At 43.7% G+C, this 25,065-nt stretch overlaps 1 protein-coding gene across 1 annotated transcript; it reads right to left on the bottom strand.

Annotated features, from left to right (window-relative positions):
* Positions 1-4,399: 4,399 nt before the first annotated feature.
* Positions 4,400-24,974, bottom strand: MAP3K8 (mitogen-activated protein kinase kinase kinase 8). Its single transcript, XM_065629427.1, is given in 14 exon segments — positions 4,400-4,635; positions 6,150-6,396; positions 7,023-7,175; positions 11,301-11,407; positions 14,023-14,284; positions 15,802-15,966; positions 18,707-19,067; positions 19,923-20,047; positions 22,695-22,722; positions 22,724-22,933; positions 22,935-23,072; positions 23,668-23,863; positions 24,246-24,353; positions 24,751-24,974. Coding segments are annotated over 12 exon segments (2,004 nt in total). The 5' UTR covers positions 23,742-23,863; positions 24,246-24,353; positions 24,751-24,974; the 3' UTR covers positions 4,400-4,501.
* Between the last annotated feature and the right edge of the window lie 91 nt (positions 24,975-25,065).

Here is a 25,065-nt window from a genome sequence, read left to right as displayed (position 1 = left end):
GGGAGCCGGTTAGACTGTACATCATTGCATGGGGGGGTCAGACCATTTTTTGAACACATCCCTTAGTGGGAGCCTTTGCCAGCATCGCTGGCAACCTGCTGTTGCCACCTCTTGTATGCCAGAAAGCACAGCCTTGGTCCCCATGGTGCCTGGCTCCTATTGGAACAAGATTCACACTGGAGACCACATTTATGGGCGACTGTGATGCTGCTGTTGCGTGCAGCTTTGACAAGTATCAGCTATGCACAGCCGTCTTGTCTCTCACACTTCACTCTGAAGCACCCCTGTCTCTCCTCCCTCTGACAGCCTCTCTCCAGACAAACCCACCTTCTCCTGGACACAGCTCAGACTGACCCTGCAGCCGTGTCACGCCACTGCTCGGGTGGCACGTGGGGCTGCCTCGCACGGGAGGTGTGGGGTGCAGGTGAGCGAAGGCTCGTGGCTGTGGCAGCAGCTCGCCTCCTCCCCAGTGAGTCACCCTGCCCCAGTATCAGTCGGCAAGGCTGCTGCTGGTGGCCAGCCTGAAGCAGCACGAGTGTGCCCATGGGACCTAGTGAGCCACTCCCAAGGTCCGGCTGGATTTTTTTGGGGCGTTGCTGAGTTTGGCTGGCACATACTGTTTGTAAATGACTTGTTTTCCCATTACCCAAATGATTAGCTTAGGATGGTGACAGTTCTAGACATGGACCTCGCTGGGCCTACCCTGTAAGAAATGGATGCTCAGGCTCCAGATAGTGCTTTGGTGCTCATTTACTGGGAATGTACAAAGTCCTTCCTCCCTGCGCATGGGATACAAAGCAAAGCATAGGAAGCAAAGTCCTTGCCCGCAGTGCCTGAGCCTGCCTTGGAAGCCACTGGTACAGCCCCAAGGAAAACTGTTTCCAGCTGTACACACCTTCCCAGTTTCGGCCATGCACAGAACCGTGCAGCTCCTACTCCCCAGCCCTTCCCAACCATTCCGTTTGGTCTGCTCAGCAGCTCCACTGGTGTCCCTTCCCCAGCTGCCTCTTTGCTTCTGCCATTTATCCAGAAGAGCAACACTCTGGTTTCCCCAAGGTCCCAATGAAGGGGCTGGTGCTCAGCCAAGGGCATGGCAAACTGCTCTGTACTTCTACTGCAGGCTCTTTCAAACCTCTGTTTGGGTTAACATGGAAGCTCATTTGACTCACAGGCAACAAAATACTTATTTCTACTTCCAGTTTGTCCTCCAAGTCTCTTCTACCCACTGACATTTCTGCAGATTAGAAGAATGAGGGCCTGATTTTAGATGGAGTTAAGAAACGTGCAGAAACCAGGCAGCAAGTGAAACCTCACTTGCAGGAGATGCAGGAGAAAGGAAGGGGGGCAGAGAGCGCAAAGCAGCAGCAGCTACAGGAAAATGGAAAAAAACAGGCTTTGACTTCTCTCTTTTCCCCCATGTTGTTTCAAAGGCATGACCTAGACCTGATCTTCCTTCACGAACAGCACGAGGAGCTCAGCACATCTTCAAACGATCTCTAAACCTGCCGCAGGCTGCTCACACCAGGGAGCCCTGTGGAGGAGCATGGCCGTGGGCTCAGGGTCACAGGCTGATCTGAGCACAAGAAACCTGCTAAGGCCAGGAGGAGAAAAGGTACCTCTGGCTCTCCAGTTTCATCAGCTACTGCAAACAGTGGGTTTCTCCACACACTTGCACTTTCCTTTGCAATTAGCATCAGTCTCAGCATTCCCCAAGAGAAAATGAAACCACACACCAGAAATCAACACAGAGGCAAACTGTTTGCAAAATCCCACAGCTCAGCACAGACCAGCCATCCCCCTGGGGCCTGTGCTGGCAGGGTTTCCCCACCATCCCTTCTCTTTCCCTCCCCCTCACCTGCAGTCTTGATTGCTCCAAGTGCACAGCTGCTCAGGCAACCAGATTAGAGAAACAACCTCCCCCCCTCCCAGGTTATTTCTAACCCAGTTCATTCCTCTGACCTAATTTCCCAGGCAGTGCCACAAAACGGTGAACCTGCACAATGCAGGGGTGAGCCGCTGTGGGATAGGTGTGAGGGATGGGATGTGCTTGGGATATGATGCATTGCTCCAGAGAAACCCCTGCTGAGCTGCAGCCTGAGGCTCACCTGGAAAACAGTCCTCAGCTGTTAGAAATCTCACAGGGCTGGTGGCAATGCCTGGTATTTGGTGCACCTGAGCAGCTCTTTGTTGACTGTGTATCGGTCCTCTGAAGTGATATTTACCACAAAGCATCATCCTGTTCAGACCCGTGGATGTGCCTATACAGAGCTATTGGCTCACTCAGCCGAACCTTATCATCTTTGTCTGCCAATACATACTCTGTAATCACTTCAGATAACCAGTTCACTTATTACTTGTGTAGCGTGAAGATACGTAACAGCCATATACTAAGAATGAATATTAAATAGTAAGCCTATCCTCATATAAAGATTTCCACGTTAAATCATTTAACTGAGTGGGGGAGAGGAGGATGGCATTGAAGAAAAAAGTAAAAGTAAAATCAGTGTAACATTTTTCAAGCAATAACAAAAGCCCCTTAGCAGCCTACAATTCCTACACGGACTTCATGTAGGCACTTGATAAGTATTTGCATAACATCTAGTCACTATTTGGTGGGGATAAATACCTTAATTTTATAGAAGGGAAACCGAGGAAGAGATTTTAAGTCCACTTTCAGTTACCTGAAAAGCAGCTTCCTACTAATTCTGCATATCTCATTAAAAATCAAAAGCCTTCAGTAGAAGACAAAAAATTGAACCCAGGTCTCTCAATGCAAAGGTGAGCATCCAGACCATTAGGTCACATTTTCTTTAAGTCAACCACACTGAAAGTCTGATCCCCGAGTATCCTGATCACTACAGCCAGTATCAATATGAAGAGGCCTCCCCCACACAGCTCTCACCAAAGCAGCCAGTCATCTAGAGATTTTGCACAAAGTACTGGAGCAGGTAGGTTATTCCCAGCAGGATTTTTTTCAGCAATTAACATTAGGACTGAAGTGCTGTGTGTTGTATACAACCACTTTGCAACATCCATGCAGTTGAGGTGTGTTGGTGCCTGAGAATGAGATTTTGTCAGAAACACTCATCGTCTGTTACCAGCGTCCAAAATCCATCAGCAATGACCTTGACCCAACTCCCCAGTAAATCAAACAATGCGTGTAGCGTACCTGGGCCATGGTAGGGGAGGCTGGCCTAAATATGGTCACAGCCCCACACTGTTTTGAAAGATGAAAGAACAGAGTGACCACATCTCAAGGCACTGAGCTGGATTTATTCAATTGACCATATCAATATCAAACTAGAAATCATCTTTTTAAGATCATGTGTTAGGAGCAGCATTAAATATTAGACATATGAAAAAGAGACTGTGCGTCAGAAAAGATTCAGTGTACAACATACATAGTATGCCATTTTAACACAAATGCTTATGAAGGGTTATCCTAAGCATCAAAGAGAGTTTTATAAAAGTTTACGTTCTCATCCGATGGGATGTACACAACTATGCAGTTTACATAGTTTTACTATCATCCAAAACATCATGTTTCAAATGTATGAGGCACAGCAAGAACAACAGAATTCCATTTCCATAGGAACATAAACACAGCTTGTCACTAATGACACGCTTTCCAAACCATAGCACTCACAGCAATTATACACATGTACAATTTTAAAGTATTAAAAAGCAAGAGTCTGGAGCCTGCCCACCGTTACCAGCAGGGAATAACATTTGCTCTACCCTTGAAAACCACCCAAGATATCCTTGCAGTAGCTGCAACATAGGAAGCAGAGCCACTGCTGTGCTTTGTCAGGGCAGGCTTGCTGTGCTGTTCCAAAGGTCACCAATACGGCCACTAAATGAGTCCCTACGCCCACAGAGAGGGGTAACAGCACCCTGCTTAGCTCTGACAGCCCAGGGAAGATGCAAAGTTAAAGCACATCTGTAACCAAGGGATGCTTTGGCTCCAGAGATAGCTGATAGAAATTAGCTCAGCTTAAGAGAGGCCCTGATTTCTGTTAAGAATGACCACAGTCTCGCCAGGTCTCAAATACAGAACAAGACTGAACCAGTCTTTGGTTAAATCAAAGACTTTTTTTTTGGAAGGGTTTTTTTAAGGACAGCTCAGAGAGACTAACTCTTACAGCCCACATGCTCAACTTTTTTTTTTTTTATGGCAGTATTTGCAAGCATATATTACAAGTTTTATAAAAGTGCAAGACTCAGCACAGGAAGATATCCTGGATTAAGACATTCCCAGCAGTGTTCTTTTTGCCATCTTCTTGTTGGTCAACCAGCAGATGCACAAATATCGTTGCTTGGGATCAGCTTATCAAGAGCCCCTAAGGGTTTAGCTTAATCACCTGTGCAATGAAACACTATTCACATTTTACAGCCTACAATGACAATATTTTTATGTACAAATTTAAAAATCAAGTCTTAAAAATCAAGTTTTAAGAGGTAGAGGTCCGTTTCTGGCCTGCTGAAATACAATGTTACTGAGTCAGTTGTATTCTAAGGCTGGTGGTCCCCTAACGATATTGAAGTAACCAGCTAGAGCTCCAAGGTCTATGTAGAGCGATCTTTGCCTCTTCAGTAGTTCTGACTCTTCCATGCTCCCAGTACACAATGAGGAATCTAAAGAGGAAAGAGACAAAACATGTCCTTATGCACAAATCGCTATATTAGTTCAGTTTCACAGTTGCAGACATTACTGGAATAATTTGCCTAATATTTGCTTGTATTTATCTGTGGTTTAGAAAGCTTCATTTTTAAGGGCAATATAACATAAATCTCACATAAAATAAAATATACTAAATCAAACCACAGCTCTAGGGAAAAGAATGGTAAGCAGTTTGCTACTGAAAACACCAAGTGTGTTCAACCTCCATCAGCTGGGACAGCTAGGCAGAGCTTCCTCATCCTCTGAACTACAATGCCAAAAGAGAGTTTGGTGCAAGAAAAAAAAAATAAAAACCAAACAGCTGCTTTCTGCCAGCTGAGAATTCCCCTCATTACAGGGGAATTTTAATCTAAAAAGATGACATCCTCTTTGTGTCACTGGGTGTGACAATACAGAAGAAATATGGGACCATCAGTCTTGGACTTTTTTTTTTTTTTTAAATCAAGGTCTGAAGAAATCAGACTTGGTGTGCAACAGCAGAACTCCCATGAGTACTTGTATAATGACTGTCATGGAATCTCAAGCACCTGAAGTTCCTCTTTAATGGTCGAATATTTTTTCATCTTCAAAAGAATTGATTCAGATGGCCTGAGCTGGTCAAAGGATTATACACCCACAAGGCAAAATTCAGAAGGAGCAATGCCATTCTAGATGCAAAGGCTGTAACTGATGTAAATGTTAAGTGGATTTGTTGCAACAATTACACATTACAGCACCCAAAACTTTGCATAGATATCTTTTCAAATACCTACCACAATCACCACTTGGCTGGGATCAGTTTTTAAATGCCTTTTGTCAGGACCCACCTCACATATTTTAGAAGCAGAAGAAAAGCATTTTGAAGTCTGTTAGCCGGTTGCTGGCACTGTATCTCCCTTGCGCTTAATATTATCTGAGGACACACTGAGTTTCCTAACTCATTCATGTGTTATCCTTCATAAAGCACTTATTAATGCACAATGGGAGCCATGTTCTACCCTACAGTCATTTATGGTCTTAAAACAAAGGGCTTGTACTGCTGACACTCAGCAACATTACATTTATGGGGTTTTGTGTCTTTTGCTTTAAGGAGGCAAAAAGTGTTGGATTTGGTGGTGGTGTTTGTTGGATTTGCTGTTGTTGTTAACAAATCACTAGTATCAATAAAACATCTGTAGTGCTGTGGCAAATTAAGGCAATTATGGACAGCAACCTATAGGTCATGAGGAACTGCCCTGAATGACTGCCAGGGCTTTTTCATGAGCCCTCCCAGAGCTGCAGAATTCAGGCTAAGTTCCTCCCCTGTTGAAGTCAATGGGTGTTTTACATAACACTTAATGAGCTCTGGGCCTGATCTCATCTGAATGGGATTTTTATTGGTCTCTTTCCAGAAGCTTCTTGAGTTTCATTTGTTTCTAAACACTCAGTCAAATCAAGTTTTGACACCAAGTCTGCAACAGTGCAAAGTAAGTAAGCTTGATATCATTACCTGTAATGTTTTCTGGCAACTGCAGCTCCTTCCTTGCGAGGAGTCTTTTCCTTTCAAACAATGCAGAGTCCAGACTCTGGCACCGGGGCTGCTCCTCTGGGGGTGGGTGTAAGGCTTCGTGTTTCAGTAAGGCTGCTGCAGACAGCCTATGATTAGGATTCCTTTCTAGAGCTGCTTCTAGCAATTCTCTCATGGAAGTGCTGCAGTCTTCAGCAATGTCCTCTAAAGGAGGAGCTTGCTTATGTATCTGTTGAAATAAAAAAGACAATTGAAACAGTTATTCCAGAAACAATGGAAGAGGAAGTCACAGATAACCACATGAGTGGTCTGGGAATTCCCCACTTACAACTCATCACCTCCCTAAGCTGGGCTGATCAATTAGAACAGAAGATGTAACTGCACAAAATCCACCTCTTTTAAAAATCAGATTTTATAATAAATTTAAAAACTCAAAGCAACTCCAAGCAACCCTAAAATCTGATGCAATGCAAATTCACCAGATTTCTGTACTACATGGGATGAATGAGAGAATCGTATTTGCCAGGCTCCAGTTAATCTGCAACTTCTAAGCTGAACACAGATGGGCTTGTTTTAATCAAGTTTCAGACTGTTGAACCCCATCCTTGCAGTAAACCCAAGGCCTGTATGTTGTAACACAAACCATAGAGGACTCCATCTCAGCCTCTGTCCTCCCCTAAGTGATCAAAACCCGCTTCTTCCCTCCCTCCCTCCCTCCCCTGAAGCAAAAAGGATTATACCATCTCTCTTACAAATATTATGATAGTTTTTATATGACTGGAGCTTTCCCAACAAAAGTACAGGAAACCTTTCAACCGAAACCGAGCTACGGCTTTGCTAAGGAAGGGCACTTACAATATAGAGGTAGGACGGATATGCAGAACGAGGATATCTGTTCACCCAGGGTGGGATGCCAGTTTGCATGTGAATAATAGTAGCTCCCATGCTGTAGATGTCTGCTTTTGTTGTGTGGCCTCTGCAGAGGATAACTTCAGGGCTCATGTAAATCTGTGAAGGACAGTCAAAAAAAGATTAATCAATCGGGGAATAAAACAAGCAAAGACCAATTGTGACATTTTGTGATCTGGGAAACTTCCTCTGAAAGGACGCATCCCACTAGTACCTGCAGCCTAAAGACCAAGCACCAGCTGGGGAATGCACTTTTTGTTCCATACATTACCACAACCACAGGTCTTTTCTAGCCTGGCACCTGGACAAACTCATACTCCAGGTTTGCCCTCACCAGACAGGCACAGCTCAGTGGCTAGGGGACTTGGTTGAGCTGTGAGAGGCTGAGCTTCAAGCCGTGGCTCTGCTTCGTTCAGCTGGGTAGCGGGAACCTCTTCCCTCCACAGCAAAAGGAAGTGCCTGAACTGCCAGTTTGTTTTGCTGGGCACTGCTGAGACTGCTCCATTCTGCTTGAGTAACATGGGTGTGCACCAGGCTAAGGAGAGAAGGTGAGCCCACTGCAAGCCACTTGGCTGGGGTGGGGGTCCAGTCCTCAAACCCTCTTACACTGGATGCTCCACTGGGCAGAACTGGGAGATATACACCCTCCTGTCTTCCTTACTCTTCTCCTCTCCCCCTCTTATCCAAAAATCTGCATGTTGGGGCATTACCCTAAGAAATGGGATGGTGAGTAACAAGCCAGGTCTAAGGCAATACACAAATTGCAAGCCAGGTCTCTTAAGTCCTGCTGGGTGCCCTTTCCACCAGGTTACCTCCAGAGCAGCTATTAAGGCAAGCATCCCTCTTCCATCCTTTTTTTAAACCAAAAATTCTAATCTCGTCTAATCCAAAATACAGTATCCATCCAAACACTTCACATTTGGATTTGCCGAGATTGTGAAGAAGGATCTGGTGGGAAGCTCCTGCCAGCTCCGAGTGCAGCTGGAGGAGACCCGCAGGGGCAGGACGCAGGAGCCACAGCCTGCGCCGGGCAGGAGCTGCCCACACGGCTCTGCCACCGACCGAGGGAGCTGCTTTCAACACAACGTGGGCACAGTCCACACCACAGTTAACAAGGTACCCTGCTTGCTTCTGGTTTCTACTTTTCCCTCATCCAACATCCCTCTAAAGTAGCCAAAGATAATTCAATTATTTCAAGTCATCCTGCCACAAAGAATCACATTAAAAGCCATGAACTGACACAGGAGCAGGAAATTAAGTAATCTCTGCATGGTTTGACTACTTGTTACCACACACTGAGAACGACTGTAGGGCTCATGCAAATTCCAAGGAATATTTCCCAGTAAATCACATACCATATCTGCAAACAGTGCTTCAGATCAGAAGTGTGTGCAAAGGTTCAGCAGGTGTCTACAGTTGCTACATACTCCTATCCATTGATTTCCTCGGGGCTAAGATAGAATAAGTGTGTCTGCACCCGTCACCTCTAAGTCTCATTAGGAGCAAAGAACAGAATTTCTACTTTTGTTAAAAAAAGGTCATTAGGAAATACAGTGCAACTTGAGTGAAATCTATATAAACAAAAAGCAGCTGCATTCTTGAGGAAAAAAGGATGCTGGAGCAAGAACCTGTCTGCAGTTAAAGTCAAAGTATGAAAATGGTCAAGGTGCATCTTGATTGCACAGGGACAAAACATTAAAAATGAGATGTGCACCAAAGCTGTGATTTCAGATCGATTTAGACTGGCTTAAGTCTCTGTTGCCACCAAAGCAGGCAGCTAAAGCCCCAGTTACCTTCCCATTCCCACTCTTTCCTGCTGCTGGGCTGGCACTTGTCTGGCAGTCAGACCAGAGACACAATCCAGTTAAAACCAGTCCCTTTGTGCTGTGCTAGTTTTAGTTTAGCATTCCTACAAATGAATCACACCTTTCACATTCCATAAACCTTAGCAGGTAACATTTTACTTCCCTCAAATGGTTATAACTGAAAATAACATTTTAATCAAGTGACAGAAGCCTAACAGAAAATGTAGCAAATGCCTAGAAAAAGTATTTCCTGCAGAGTAGTTTCATCACAAGCATGGTATATTGTGCTGCGTGTGTTGTACACACACTGTTGAGAAAACCCAGGCTTTTCATGCTACACCAACTAAACAAAATTTAGCTATCTTTCTATCATTCTGCCCAGAATTCTGATTGTTCAAACAAAGAATATTCAGTACTTTCACACTTTCTGTGCTTGAGAAGTGAATAAAAATCCTAAATCCCCAGAGAACATACACAGCAGAAAGATAACTTCCTTGGTGGACACGAGTCTCTGCCAATACAAGAGGTAAGAGAAACCAGCCAGTTCACAGGCATGATGCTGCATGGTCATAAGGGAGGCCCAACAAGGGGTCACACAACTACGTGCAGAACAGCACTTCTGGACAACCCCCCCACTCCTTATGGCTGCATAACACAGGGTGCAAAACTCAGGAGGACTCTGAAGGGTCAAGATCTTACTTTGAAAAATGTCAAGAAAGCCAGTGCTATCAAAGACTACAGAGGGCACTTGTGGGTGACTGGATTATGTACCTCACAAGGCTGAACATGGGCAAGGTGGAGAAGAAGATGCCTTGGAGGAAGACTGTGAGCAGGAAAACCTATAGACCAGCATTCATGACGTTCCTATAAGTCTTTGACTGCTATTTGAAAGGCTTCTTTTCCAGCACTCGCTCTGCAACCTTACTTCTAGCCTGCAATGCTGCAGCAGAACAGCAGGATTGCCAGTTCCAAGGACAGGCTACCTGTCCCCTGAGACAGCGAACACCAAGCACCGCCATGTTTCAGGGTTGTGGGGATTATCTGTTTTCTGAGGACGTGACTGCAGGTGCTCAGTAGTGTGAGATAATCTTCTTCCTACTAAATGAAGAACTAAGTGTTTTTTGCAGTTGTTCTTACTAACATGAACTTGGCCTGTTCTCCAACAGCCAGGAGCAGATCAGCACTGGTCCAGTCCACAAACCTGGAAATTTCCCGTTTACACACATCTCCATTCTTGGGAAATACCCTACAATGGCTTCCAGCCCATTCCCAGCATTTTTCTTATTCTCATTAACACAGCATACAAAAATCCCTCAGCCAAACCAAAATAAATAAACCCACAAAGCAGGTACATCAAATGCCAGAAAGCACATTGCCTCCAGTACAGTAAGCATTTTAAGCTCTTAATTCCCCTGACTAGAAAGACAGTGAAAACAAATCTTCAAGTATTTTCCCAAATATCTTGAAAACAAATAAACAAGTCTGACCTTCTGTGAAATCTTGGTTTATCCCACTCTTCCAAGGAGTGAAATGCTCTTTGTCAGTTATACAAGTATGTCCTCTAAACACATGCCTATGCTGTGGAAGACTATCCAAACCGTAAGCAACAACATTTCGGCTGAAGTGTTTCCTGTAAAGAACCTCCTCCAGCAACAGAAAGCATGCAAAGCCACATTTGCAGCAGCTACCCAAGATAATTGTTGCTGCTTGGCTGTTTGCTAAAGCTCCAGCCCTGGAAACACCTCAGCATGGGTGTAGCCCAAGTGGCATGCAGGACCTCTGTGCATGTTCAGAGCCAAAGTCACTGAAGACACTCACCTCCGTCCCTGTAATGCCTAAGCAGTTTACCAGATAATCATCAACCATGCCATACATAACCTCCAAAGGACAAGAGGGTCACGTGGGGATGTGGAACAGAGCTTAGAAATGCTAAAGGACGAGACCCAGAGCTCTGTAGTTTCTGCAGTTTCACAGGAGGAATCAAACTACGATGTTGAGTGGGTCACCCCAGTCCATAGCTGGTATCTCAGAAAATGTCTTTGCTAGAGCAAAGAACCAAATTCCACTCTGAAGTGCCTCTGACCAGCAGCTGATTCACTGCAAACAACCCTCCTCAGAGCACTGTTTCTTTGACTTCAGTGAACCTCAGTTTCTCTTTGACTTCGGATTTAACAGTTACTAACAAACAGGACTGCAGAGAAGGTGACATGGCTTTTGAAGTGTAACACCTGATTCTTCATTCAACAAGTTGAAAATAAAAATCTAATTGAGATTATAGTAATGTTTGTTTGTAATTTTTGATAAGTTTTTATAAAACTTTTTTGCCCAAGCTTCTATCCTCAAGCTCCAAATTCCAGCCTAAGCATCACAACCATCAAAATAACACAACATAAGGGCTTTTGTGCCTTCAGCTTCTTACCTCGGTTCCTCTAAGGTCTTTGGGATAGTAAATGTCTTCAGTCATTTGAACACTTAGGCCAAAATCCACCAGAACAGCCTTAGTTGACATAAAGACAATGTTGCTTGCTAAAAGAAAAACAAAAATGCCAGCATTTAAGTTTCTAGCATGTTGGGGGCATTTCTTTTACAACATCTGTTTCATTTGGATGTTAGCCTGAAACAGATCAGCACAACCAGTCTCTATAACTGACATAGTCCTTCTCCTAGCCAAAACAGGTGTGTTAGTGATTGGGTCCAATTTCAAAACACATCTTAAAAATAAAACTAGAGTTGTTTATGCAAAAGAAGAATCAACATTTGGTCATTTTCCTAGCTTAAAAAAAAAAAAGAGAAAATCTCCGAGGGTAAGGGAGGAAGGTAGAAGACTGGCAGGCACCTCAGTACAGCGAGGCTTGCTCTGAAGATGTTTAATGGTCTCCAAGGTGAAAGGCATGCTGTGCGGGTCTGTCTGCAAACAACATAACTGTTGGTCACCAAGAGGCTTCTCTACACTAATGATTTAAAGGAAGACAGAAGTATAGTGTAACCGAGGCGCCTCCACAGCAGCAGCACCAGTGTCCGCACTGGTCAGCAAGAGTGGCTCAGCATGATGACAACGGGCAGACTATAGCTGCAAAAGTAATAAAAGTTGGAGAGTTCCAAACTCCCACAGGATTGCAGCAGTATCTAGGAGCTTAATTCACTTTCCTTCATAAAATTCTGCCTAAGGCACAACTTGGTACTCTAAGTCTGCCTTTGCAGCTGTATTTATAAAGGTAGCACTCTGTTTAAGCCTTGAGAAATTCTTGTTTGCTGTTTCAGAAGACATGGACAAATGAAATCTCCAACTTAGACAGCAGAAACACATTTTCTCCCAAAGGAAACTGTGGGTCATTTTCAGTCTTGACAGTGCCCACTATGACTATCCAGTGGGAAGATGAAGGCTTGGTTTCCACAGTACCAGTTCCTGAGGCAAACCTGCACATAGCTGCCTTCTTACCAGTGCTACAAAACTACATAAATAAATCTGTAATTTTAGGGATTCCTTTGAAGATATAGATTTTAAACACCACATAAAAGACAGTGCAGAAGGCCACACTGCCACAGCACAGCAAGGTCTGCTGCCTGTTTGGGACTGCATCCAGCCCCAGCTTCGCCTGGGCTTGGACTAGTGTTCCTCCCACCACATAACCTTATGATTTATCCGATTGCCAACCAGAGTTTAAAATGAGTGGCAGCACTGAACTGATCCTAAGAGCCAACAGAAAATCCTCCTCCCTTTCCTGGCTCAGGGGAGTCTTTCAGTAAAATCCCCATCTCCTCCTGCATCAGATAGGCAGAGGCTCAATAGTGGCTGATGCAGCGAGGAAGAAATCGGACAAGTTTTGGAAACAGTCTTTTCTATTGATTCTGCCTGGCGAGCGAAAACACACACCTTGGCTCCCTCGAGCGAGGTGCCAGCTGCCATTAAGGGCCCAGGGTCCCCAGCTGCCCCTGTCCTGCAGGCAGGAGGCAGGCCCGGGCCTGCACCCGGGGCCTCCAGGCCTGGCGGCCATCAGCCCTGGCGGCCACCAGCCCCAGGCAGCCACCTCAGCTCCTGCCCTGCATCCAGTAACGTAGAAAAATGCTGGAAAAAGCAAAACACACTCACAGCCACCACCTTCACAATGAGCTGGTTCTCCTATCCGCTATCTAGATGTAGTGGGCTGGGTTTTGACTGGTTTGTTTTTTAAACCTCTTAATTAACGTCACTGTTACTGTCAATTACAACAAATCCATGGGCAAGACACTACAAGCAAGAAAGCACAAGGCAAAATTAAGCAGTTTAATAGTTGTAAGAATCTCAAAGACCTACAACCAAAGTACTGACCCACATTTAGTAAAAAAAAAAAAGCCAAACTGAGATCAAAATTTAGCAACTCCTGATAATCATCTTCTGTCAACTATTTATTTTAACACTTCAGTTTGAGTATTTCTATTTTAAACCCTCAAGTTTAGCAAAAATTAACCCATGGAAGATAAACATCTTCATTAGAAGCACTGTTACTAGAAAGGCAGAATTTATCTGTCTGCAGTGGGAGGAGGTGGTGTTGGAAACAGTATTTAATATTAAATTTAATGTAATGCATTAAAATTTTATACCATTTAATATTAATGTATTAAATTTAGGTTTAATATCAAAATGTTTTGATTATTTATACATGCCAATACCCAGGACTTTTTAAAATCAAATATATACTAAAATTTGCAGTAATTGTTGAAAGAAAAAACCAGTACAAATTATGTATTTAGTTCCAAAGTGGCTGAGGAACAGCCATGCAGAAACATAAAACCTAAAAGAAGGTGCAAGCATAAGGTGGGCATGGAAGCACTTAGGATGAATTTACATAGAAAGAAGGAAACTTCTGGCTTAACACAGACTCACAGTTTTGCTCATTTTGTTTAGGCTTTTATTTCGAATTGAATTGTTCAAGAAAGCCAACGGAACTATGACTTTTGAATCATACTCTCCACTGAAGTGAATTAATAAATTGTGTAAATAATTCTTACCTCCAGAACGTGATCTTGCCACTTGTTGAGCATTATCCATCCCTCCCTCCCAGAGATGTGAGGCCACACGCCCCAGGTCAGCCTCAGGCTCCCCACCAGTACCCTAGCCCAGCCTGGACCAGAAACCACCCCAAGGAATAACACACACATACGTTTGATATCGTGGTGGATAATCCTCTTGGAGTGGAGAAAGTCAAGTCCTTTCAGAATATGCTTTGTCACCCAAATGATTTCAAATTCTCTCATAGGACCACAACTCTCCAGCTTTTCCATGACAGATCCTCCCTCTCCAGCTTCCATAAAGAGATGGATTGTCTCATCCCACAGAATAGCACCGTATAATTCAGCAATGTTTTCATGACGAAAACATGCCTGTATTTCAACATCCGATGGTTTGAACTGCTCCACTGGGACCTAAGACATTGAAACAAAACCACAGAAAAGTAGTTCAAAAAACAGGTTATCCATACTAACATTAGTTATCTTATAGATTTAAATGGAAGAGGGAAACAAAGCACTCCTATCCACTTGTTAAAATACAGAGCTTTATTTTGATTCTGTGACTTGTTCTTCATTTCCAGTTGAGATACAACTTGTTTAAAGTTGAGAGAGTTTTTGGAATCGTGCCCAAATAAAAAGCACAATCTTCCAGAAAAAGCAATGTAGCAAGAGCTATTCCCGTCAAAATCTGGTAGTTACGCAAAAGCTCTATGCAAACTTCCTGGTGAAGGAGATAAAAATCCCTCTGCTTTTTCCACTAGCTTTGTGCAGTCTCATCAGCTCTACCAGAACTACACACCCGTCTGACACGTGGATCAGTGCTTGCAGCACCCAGCACACTCTGCAGACTAACCATGCTCAGGACCATTACTGACCTCAATTCGATCCTTATCAGCACTGTTTTATGGCTTACACAAAATGAAACTTGCTTTAAAGTGAGCACCTGGCAGCACTATTTCTTTAAAAAGTACTGATGGCAGATTGCTAAGACAATAAAAGCAGTGTTTGCTTACACATGGAAAGGCTACTACCACTTTTTTTACTCTCTTTCCCTCAGACTTGTGGCTGTGAACCAAATAAGAGACTAATATTTTTATCGCAATGAGAAATACTGTTTGTATTTTCAGAAACATTAGGATGCTTTAATTCTGCAGTGGCTTATGCAGAAACAGTAAACTAAATCTATCCCCATGTGGATACACTGGCTGCAAGGGAAGGACATACAGCTGCCTCCCCAGCTCCTCACACAGAAGTATTACAGGCACTTATTCACGAGCCAGGGGATATAGAGCAATGCCTCAGTTGAGCTTTAACTGGCCCTAAATATTTACTGCTCAATTCAGAATAGCATGCTGAATGGTGAAGTTGAAAGAAAATGTTGGCTTGCATAAAAATAGGGCGATGCTCAGCAGTTTTCTTAAGACATCGCAACCTTAAACTCAGTCAGTGCCCAAAACACAATTAGAGTTGCACATAAGCTGAGCTCTCAGGGACATTAATGGCACTGGAGTAAAGAAAACTAAAGTCTAAGGACCCCAGTTAAAGGACGAGATGCTAAAGTCATCTGCAGCCACGGGGTTTTGCTCTCACCTTCAGCAGGGATGTGACCTCATGCCTATATCTTACCACCATGAGCACATCAGGACAAGTAGAAACTCTTCTACCCCCGCTCCGCAGCAGGCCTGCCCATGTGGCAGTTACACACACTTCCAGATACTTTCAAAATGCAGAAACTTTTGCAGTCCCAGAGCCAAAAAATTAAAACAAGTTAACAGTTAAAACCATGCATTTTTCCTACCTTGTGTAAGCCGACAAAACCAAGACCATCACCAGCCTAACACTGGAATTTGATGCAGACATATTTGGAAGTACAGTGTATGCATTACATCATAAAATATTTGCTCAGAGATTAAACTACTGAACTAACATACCAGTTTGCATGCCATTCGTTTCTTGGTTTCTCTATCTTGGGCTAGGTACACCTTCCCAAAAGCTCCACGAGGAATAAAATCAGAGCCAATGTTCCTGTAAGTCAGCTTCCATGGAAACAGGAGCACATCCGAGTCAATTTGATAGCGCCCATTCTTGGGTGTGATCTGTGGAGTTAATTAAAAAAAAAAATCATCACAATGAAGTTAAAACTACTTCAAGCCCCCAAAAATACATTGCTTATATATGTGCCTGATACACGTGATCTGTTCAGCAGTCTTTATTTAGAAACACCAAATGGGAACAGCATGCAAGGCGTGGCATTCATTCACAGTCCAGGCATCCACGTTTCTCTCCAGTGACTAACTTATGAAGTGTAAGTTGCAATTAATTGTCTTGAAACAACAACAACAGCAGCTGGGTTAATGAAATTACCCACCTCTTCTTATTAGATTCACCTGCACGTTTGCCCTTCCTGTAATCTGCTAACTCGTTATGCCACATACCTGTTACTCACATGCTATCTTATACAATGTGAGCAAGAGTTTCAGCATTTCCTAATATCACATGTACTGCTAGAGGAACACGTTTTGATTTTTTTTTATCTTGTATCACAGTTTCTGCTGCTTAGCAAAAAGGCCGAAGAAGTCTGCCATGGTTTTATCAGCCACGTTCTTCTAGTTCAGAAAAAAAAAAAAAGAGCGGAGTCACACTGTCTGCTTTAGGTGGGTAATGCTGGGAGCTTTGGTTCTCTGTACCGTCAACGAGGTGAGGAGGGCTCCTCCAAGAAGCAATTCAGAACATATAAGTCAGTATCTTGTTCTAAATCTACCTCTGAAACAGCTCCCCATCTCTGCACATGACGGAGTGACACCAAAATCCTAACTACAGCCATGTGAGTACTGCTTGAGGTTTGATTTTATTTCTTCAGTCTCTTAATATTCTCTCAGCTGAAGAGTAAGGTACGTTTCCTGTGAACATGCTTCTAATTAATTCAGGGATATACATTGTTGTCAGCATCTGGAATATCATTAGCCTGTTTACTGCTACTTTCTTGAGATTTTTGAAGATACGTAAAAGCAGATCAAGGATATTTATCACTTCGTGACTGTCACGTGGCCTCACGTACCCAGCTCTTCAGCTACCCTTTTTAAGATAACAGCATATTAGCAAGATTATTTGGTTTATATTTCTTTTTAAGATGTAATGCACATGGTCTGTGCTTTAACTACATGTTTTCCAATCAGGGAAGTACCTTCTTGACTGCTAAAACTGTCATTTGTGACTAGTATCTACATGAAATAAGTTAATTATTCAAAGTTCTTAATTTTGAGGAGAATAAGTTCTTCACTGTTAGGGGGTGTGTGTCTGTTAATAAAAAGTATTTTGCTTAGAATATGCAGAATGAGCCTCCCCTTTACTTATCAGAACCAAAATAAAGCCTGTAGCAATCCGTATATCTCACCTACTCACTTCAGCATGTCAATCCATGTGGGTTGCACCTATCCTGGAGAGTAACACAGACTCAAGTGGAATGGATTTGCATAGCAAGAGAGCAACCACCCACCACACTATTCACGTTTTCAGGAGGCTTTCAGGACTGGTTCCTAACCTGGTCCTGTGCAGTGAATCCTCTTTTGTGGCCGCAATGCATCCTCCGGTTTAGTTTCAAGGAAAGAAACCCAGCTTGCGGATCCAGTACTCCAAGACTTCGTGACATAAGCCATGGTGCAGTTAGAGGGGGTCACCAGGCAATCAGAAACACTCCTGCTCCTAACTAAAATGCTGTAGATATTTACAGTGTAGTTGCACATGCTGAAATGCATGTATAGGTAATGCCCCATCTGCAATCCTCAGTTGCTTAATAGGATCACATGCACCTAATAGTACCTGGTTCATACCAATTGTATGCATCTATAGAAATAATATGCAAGCAAAACAACCATGAGTATGTGGAACAGTGTCTACCCTAAGTACAGAAAACATTTCATATTAGTAAATGTCATTTCAATGTCAGAGTTTAAAAGTGACTTTTGCAACACTGCAATGCTCCCTCCAAATCAGAATAAAACAATACCCTGTGCTATTTCACACCTGAGTAACCAGTTAAGCCTCAAGCAATCAATGTTCACATATAAAACCTATTACATGCAAGGTATTTAAGATGATAGATGTGGAATGTCTTAAGAAAATAAAGCAGCAACACAAACATATATGAATAAACTTCCATTTCATAATTGATTGTTTCCAGAGCAACTGATTTTAAATACAAGTCCAATGAAACTAATATCTACAGATGCTTGTAGAACACCAATAATTTTAGGAAAAAAACGAATGTATCTCAGAACAACACATCTATACTTGAATTTAGCAGTGTGATATTACAAAATATTGCAATTCTGAAAGTCACAGTTGATACTATACTTTTTTTCCTCTTACATTACTACTTTTCACATTTCATGCAGTTAGAGTGAATTCAGTAACTACAGCAAAATAGATCCTAGACCTTTATTTGAGAATTTTGCACAATAAACTCTTTTTACTGCCTGAACACAAGGCACTGGAAAACCCTGTCTCTCAAACCTGTAAGCCATCATAGTTGTGCCTTTTGTTTTTTACTGCATGTCTCAAGTTTGTATTCAGTGTTGGGATGTTTTCTAATCTCCAGGGATACCAACAGGCAACATAGAGTGGATCTTTCTGAACAAAAGCGCTTTCTCCATAGCGGCTGGAGACTGCAGGGACTAGACTTGATGACCTCAGACAACCCCTCCAGTCCCAGGTTTGCACAGGGAACAACAGCCTGGCTGATACTCCTGGGACTGGAGGTGACCTTTATCTAGAGTCATTAATAACTTCCAACTCCTAAGGTCTACTAATTTTCAAGTAAAAATAAAAGAGACATACCATATTCAAGAGGATTCCAGATTCTTGCTGTCTGCATCCTTTAAATGGTTTTGCAGTGTTAGACACCTGATTTGCAAAAGCAAGAAGGTCTTCGACAGTCCCATATTTGACAGAGGACATAAAAGAAACCTCCCTTTCACAAAACAGTAAAGATTCCGCACGTTCTTCATTTTGATTTGCCTCTTCACACATTGTAATTAAGCTGTCTTCGTAGACTGCAAGGTCTCCACCTGGATAAAGGTTTTCCATGATGTCTATCACCTCAGACATATTTAAATTAGTTAGCAACAAGTCAATCTCCTCTTTGCTATCACTACCCGTGCTCATATACTCCATTACTGTCCACTTTGCAAAACCACTCCTGGAAAAAAAAAAAAAGAAACAAACCTGAAAATCTTTTCACCTAAATTTGTTCTAGCAAAGGAAGAATGAAAAGAAGTGATCAGGGTGATAGACAATTCATTATTGTACAGTTACATTTTAAATCATTAATTTGTATTATGATCATAATTGGAAGACTAGGTGAAGAGAAACCTCCCCTGTCATTCATTCGTGGATTTTACTTCGACGATGGTTTTTGTTAGAGGAACTGGCACAGCATGGAAGCACAAACTAGTTATATTTTGCTGGATATGTAAAAATGAAGGAGCACCCTCAACACAAATGAAGGAATTCATTATCTGGAAATAAATGACAAAGAGCTATAAACATACTCAATTACTTTATCCCCAAGTTTTTATGAGCAATTTATGTGATGTGTCCAGAAAGAAGGTCATGGAGCAGGATCATTTCACTGCTAACAAGCATCTGTTAGTATCATTGCATAAAGCGCAAGTAAGTCACCACGTGAGATACACAACCCATCTGGTTTTTTGAAAATAACTGACCAGAACTAGATTTGAACTGAAATTGTCACCGGTTTCAGAAGAAAGTCAGAAACTGAGCTATCATAAAAGCAGTGAGCTTTTGAAGCAGTTTTCAGAGTTTGTTCTACCCTAACTATTCCTAACAATAACTTTTTAAGATCAATCTTGACCATTTTGCTGAAGTGGACTTTCACTACTAGAAACTGGATTTGACATCTCAAGAAGCCCTTTCCCATCCCAGGTTCCTACTTTAAGCCAGAGAGAGTTACTCTATTCAAGTTAACACATGTGCATGGTCAATCACTTAAACACAAATAGTTTTCAACATGTAAATGTCTAGGAGCACTTACCTTGTATTTATCCTAGTTGCATCACACAAAACCATCAAAAACGTCTCAGTATAATCCCTAAAGACGTCATGTTTCTTGAACCCGTATTTACCACTGATGACAATTTCACACCGTTCTGCAGCAGTCTATTAAAAAAGCAAAACAAATAAAGCCATGGCAGACCAGCTCAAGCAGAAAGACTGGTTTATACTCATATGATCATTTGCTTCACAGGCTGCACGGAAAAAAAAAAAAAAACCACCCAACAAAAAACTAGTAACCACAAGGCTGAGATAACAGGGGTTTTTTTTGCAAAGAAAAAAAGATGACAGCTCAAAAAAGAATCAAGCTACTATATGATCATTCAGACTTCCAAGTAGTAGTGAAAAATAAGTTTTCCATGGTCAGGTCCCAAGTTTTATTGTTTGTGCCTCATACTTTCTAATAGCAAAGAAGGTAGAAGGATCTCCTTTTCCCCTCACAGAACTGAGTATGCCCTTATTTAGAGAGCTCTCGTTTCCCTTTTTCATAATCCACTGCAACTATCTATTTTGGCCAAAAGATAACAACCAGACCAAAAAAAAAAAAAAAAAAAAAAAAGCAGCAGCAAGCACGATCTATCTCAAGGACAAGAAGCAGACTCAGTTCCCTGAGCCCACGAAGCAATGCCATTTACCCAGGTACAGTTTTTGGTTATGATCATGACCTTTCTTACCCTTCCCGCAAGGACGTGGAAGCTTTATGGCAGATATTTCTCATGGGCTGGAGTACTTACGTCAGCTCTAACGCTGAACAAAACCGAGTAAAATGACGTGGCTCACTGGGCAAAGAAACTCAGCCCACGTGCTGCGAGTTCGAAAGGCAGGACAGGACAGCTCAGCAGCCGCAGCGCAGGAAAAGGCGAGGGGACAGACTGCAGTGTCCTTTTCAAACCTTGGGTGACAGTGGCGGAGCAGCACTGTGTCCCCCCACCCCCCCAGGATGGACATGGTGACTTTCACCAGCATTCTACACCAGTTCACCCAGCCTCAATCAACCTGAGAGCACCCCTGGCATTAGGGCAGGCAAGTAGAAAACTGTGTGGTCACCAGTACTACTCGAGTGGGGAGCACCCAGGCTCTGTACCCAGGTGCTGAGAGGTCAGGTTTTTTCAACCTACACAAGATTTACAAGATGCTGGGAGTGTTTTCTAACCTCTAGCATCCCACCTTCCTGTTCTATGCCCAAGCTAAAGGCTGTTAAAATTGTTTACTCTTTATTATAAAGGAAATGTCTGTGTTTCCCCACAGCAAGACTTTTATTCGTTGCTTTTTCTGGTGCTGAATTAAGGGGGGTAGAGAGAAAAGAAGCAGTCCTGTCATAAAAGGAAGTGAGAGACTGTATGTAAGAAGTCAGGTAAAGTCAGAAACTAGTCCTCAGGGACTTTCTGAAGAAAAACACAAGCCTCCAGATGCTCTAGTCTTCTGTGGATAGAGACAAGTTCATACCATGATTAAACTAATTCACTCTCTGATAATGTTTTAATGCATAAAGCAACTGTACAGTTTAGACAAAATTCAGCTTTCTGTAAGTACCAGCTCTGCTCTGTTCCTCAAAATGTTCCAAAACTACAGGACAATACTAATAATACCCTCAGTAGTTTCACTACTATCAAAAAGCTCTGAATGACAAGAAAAAGTGACTATAACCTGCATATTCTCAGTTCTGTGCTGTTAGTGCTTGAGGAAAGCTGTAGACCTTTCATTTTCCCTCTATCTAGCAAATTCCAAACACTAAATGTTCACATAATGAGCAGTGTCTAGCCTCTTTAAAGCTGATTTTTAAAATTACACAGCAAATTATATAATATATTTCCACCACTGGCAAAAAGGTGTCCAGTTAACAACAGGGAATTCCTTTTGTTCCCTAAAAACCTCTGCTAGTATCTGTGGTGGGCACCTAAGTAATGTTCTAAATCATACCATACAATTCAGTTAAATGAAGAAATTACATCACTAAGTATGTTTTACTTATATTCTCAGTTAAAAAACTGGTTACCTACGGTGGAAAAGTAAAACTAAATGTAAGCACTTAAGAGAACTGCTAAAGCATAAGACTCTCCAGTCCTGCCATTATTTCGACATTGTCACATGAGTAATTTGCAACGCAAGAGTTTATTTCTCTATTCATCACGAATAGCTTCTCTTTAAACTTCTTCTTTTGAGAAGTGTGTTGCTGGAGCGCATCCTTATATCCACCTTATCAAAATAAGAGCAACTGGATACCAGACTTGTGAGACCCTGTGAGATTTTGTTGTGTCAAGGAACAACAAAACAAACCAGCCAACCAAACTACAATAGAAATTTTTTTTAAAAGAACAAAACTAACCAAAGACTGCACAGAATGGCTCAACGCCATCACACACCCATAATAAAGACTCCTTGTGCTGCTTTTAGGGAATAATTTTCTGGGTCTAAGTGGCAAGTAATTGTACACCGGTGATTTAAAAAAAAAAAGAAAAAAGTCCTTATTTGCTTTAAGAAAAGTTATTGACAGATCTTGGAAAGCACAATCGCTCCGAAAAAAAGGTTCTGCTGTCAATTTCTCCATCACTTCAGATTTCCACTTGGGGAACAGAACAAGCCACCCCGGAGCGCAGCTGAGGGGTGTTCCGTGCCCTCCCTGCCCCGCAGCCCCCGGGGCCGGCGCAGGTGCTGGAGATCAGGCGGGCCGGCCCCTCCGTCCCCCACCGCCCCGCCGTGCTGCCCCCAGCGCCCTCCCCGCCCGCTCCCCCCGCCGCCCGGCCCCGCTTACCCGCAGGGCGCCGGGAGAAGCCGCGCAGCCCGTCCGCCCGCACGCAGCCAGCGCCGGGCCCGCCCGGCCGGGTGCTGCGGGAAACTCCCGGAGGCGGGGAAGGGCGCAGGTGGCGCCGCCCGCCCCTCGCCGGGGGCGGGGGGCCGGGGCGGCTCCGGCCGAGGTTTCTGTTTCGGTTTCCCGGAAGGCGGGAGCCGGTGCCGGGCTGCCCCGGGCCAAGCGCAGCCCCAGCTGTGCCGGGGCCCGGCACTTCCCCGGCCGTGGCACTTCCCGACGGCAACTGCGTGTCGCCGGCTGGTGGCATCAGTGAACCCCTTCCCACAGCCCCTCGTGTCTCCGTGGGCAGCATCCGCACCCAGCGGGGAGCCCAGCAGCTTCCTCCGCACTCGTAGGTTAAACAGTATCAGAACAAAACTTCAGCTGAAACTCTGGTGGAATTTAGGACAACAATGTGAAGGATTTATTAGTGGCAGTAGGATTAAAATACTCTGGGTTACAGTAGCATGAGTTTGCTAAGTGCTAAAATTGGGCAGGACTACATTTTATTTCTCATCCAAAAGGCAGTAACTCTTGCAGGGCTGTGCTGCCCAATAGCTCCACTTCAGTGAATTAGTTTTTAAGAAGAGAAGTGGCACCTCTTGAGAACCAAAACCAGTTCCTGTGGCACTAGGAGCTGATGGCTCCAACCTGTCTCCAGATCTTAAGAGACATGAGCTGTATTGTCTATTATCTGCCCTATAATGACAATTTGCTTACTGAAATCAATGGTAAAACTTTCATTATGAAGTTTCAAGACTCGCCTTAGGCCTCAGTGTTCATTACCAGTACACACAACTCCTCTCATGTTTACATTATCCAAACACGCTGACTTCCTTGTTTAAAAGTGATATGTTTGCTACCTATGTTCAAAATTGTCCAAAGTATGGCGCAAATGACAGCATGAAATGTGCAGGGATTCAGACAGACTCACTACCTGATTTTATTTTCCTTAGCGTCGTAACTTAGTACGTGGAACACTGCTAGCAGGGTCAACCTCTGATCACACATGGCTTCTTCTCCAAAATATACACGACAAATACATCAGAAAACCTCCATAAAGAAATACGTGTCGTCTTTGCTGAGCTTCACCTTGTTCAGTTGCACTATTTGCTTCGTTTGCTAAGAAACACCTGTGAAAAAATGCAAAAAAGAGTTGAAGATGATTAAAGGAAGAAAAAACAGAGGAAGGAAATAAAGGGGATTTAGGAAGACAGAGGCTACAGGAGAGAGGCCAGGCCTAGGAGAGAGTGGAATTGGCAGCACCTCGGAAGTGGGAGGTTAAAGCTGAGTAACACATCCTTAAGGCATAGCAGCTCTCATGCCAGGATACCTTAGGTATCCTCTTTCAGGAACTGGCTTGGGTTATTAGTTTTCCTAAACCCACAACTAATGTTAATGAAACCATTTTCCTTTTTTAGACCAGCTTCAAAGGGAAAAAGAGGAGTTTCTCTCCACATCAATGAATTTAGGAAGGATAAGTCATAGGATTCCAGAGGAAACTCGTGTACTTACCATGGAGAGATGGAGAAAACAGAAGTTTCTGCTCCCTGGCATGTGTACATACAACATAAACTGAAATGTAGTATTTTAAAAGCAATCTACTCTGTCTTCCGGATCATGCTGGGATACAAAACAAAGATAATAAAGTTATAGCAATTACCTACAAACCCTGACTCACCCAGAGGCTACTAAGTGTGTAGCTTGGCAGTGAAGACCTACTAACACACCAAGCAGCCACATGGCCCCTAACATACACTACAGATGTACCCACAATTTTTATGTGAATTACTGGTTTTAAATACTAAATAAAACAATGCCTTCTCCATTCCCCATCCAGGGAACCACACAGCAGGACAACTTCCCAGGCGCCCTGCAGCTCTGTGCCTAACCGCTGCAGAACGTCGTCTCCACAGCAACCCCGCTTGTGCCTCCCTGGTGTGGCACCTGACACACGTTTTATTCCCCTCCAGGTTCCACACCCACGCTGACCCTCCTGCCCCCAGCCGGCGGGGCTCACACGAGGGGCAGCAGCAGGGCCAGGCCGCTCTGCGCTCCGTCGCACCGGGCAGGCCGCTGCCGGCAGCCACACGGCCTGGGCCTGGCCTGGGCCGGCCGGCTGGGTTCGCCCCTCACGCCGCAGCAGGCAGCTGCCCGCTGTCACACGCCCCCGGGGCACCAACAGCCCTTCCCGCCCGGCAAACGCCGTACTGGCGACCCGGGGACAGCCGAGAGATCCGACAAACTCCGCGCCAGGCAGAGGAAGGCTGAGCCTCACCGGCCGCCGTCGAACGCGACGCACGGCGCCTGCGCAGCGGCCGCGGCCGGCGCTGCT

The sequence above is a fragment of the Caloenas nicobarica genome, chromosome 2 (assembly GCF_036013445.1).
Source record: "Caloenas nicobarica isolate bCalNic1 chromosome 2, bCalNic1.hap1, whole genome shotgun sequence".
NCBI classification, from domain to species: domain Eukaryota; kingdom Metazoa; phylum Chordata; class Aves; order Columbiformes; family Columbidae; genus Caloenas; species Caloenas nicobarica.
This window is presented reverse-complemented; position numbering and strand designations above follow the sequence as displayed.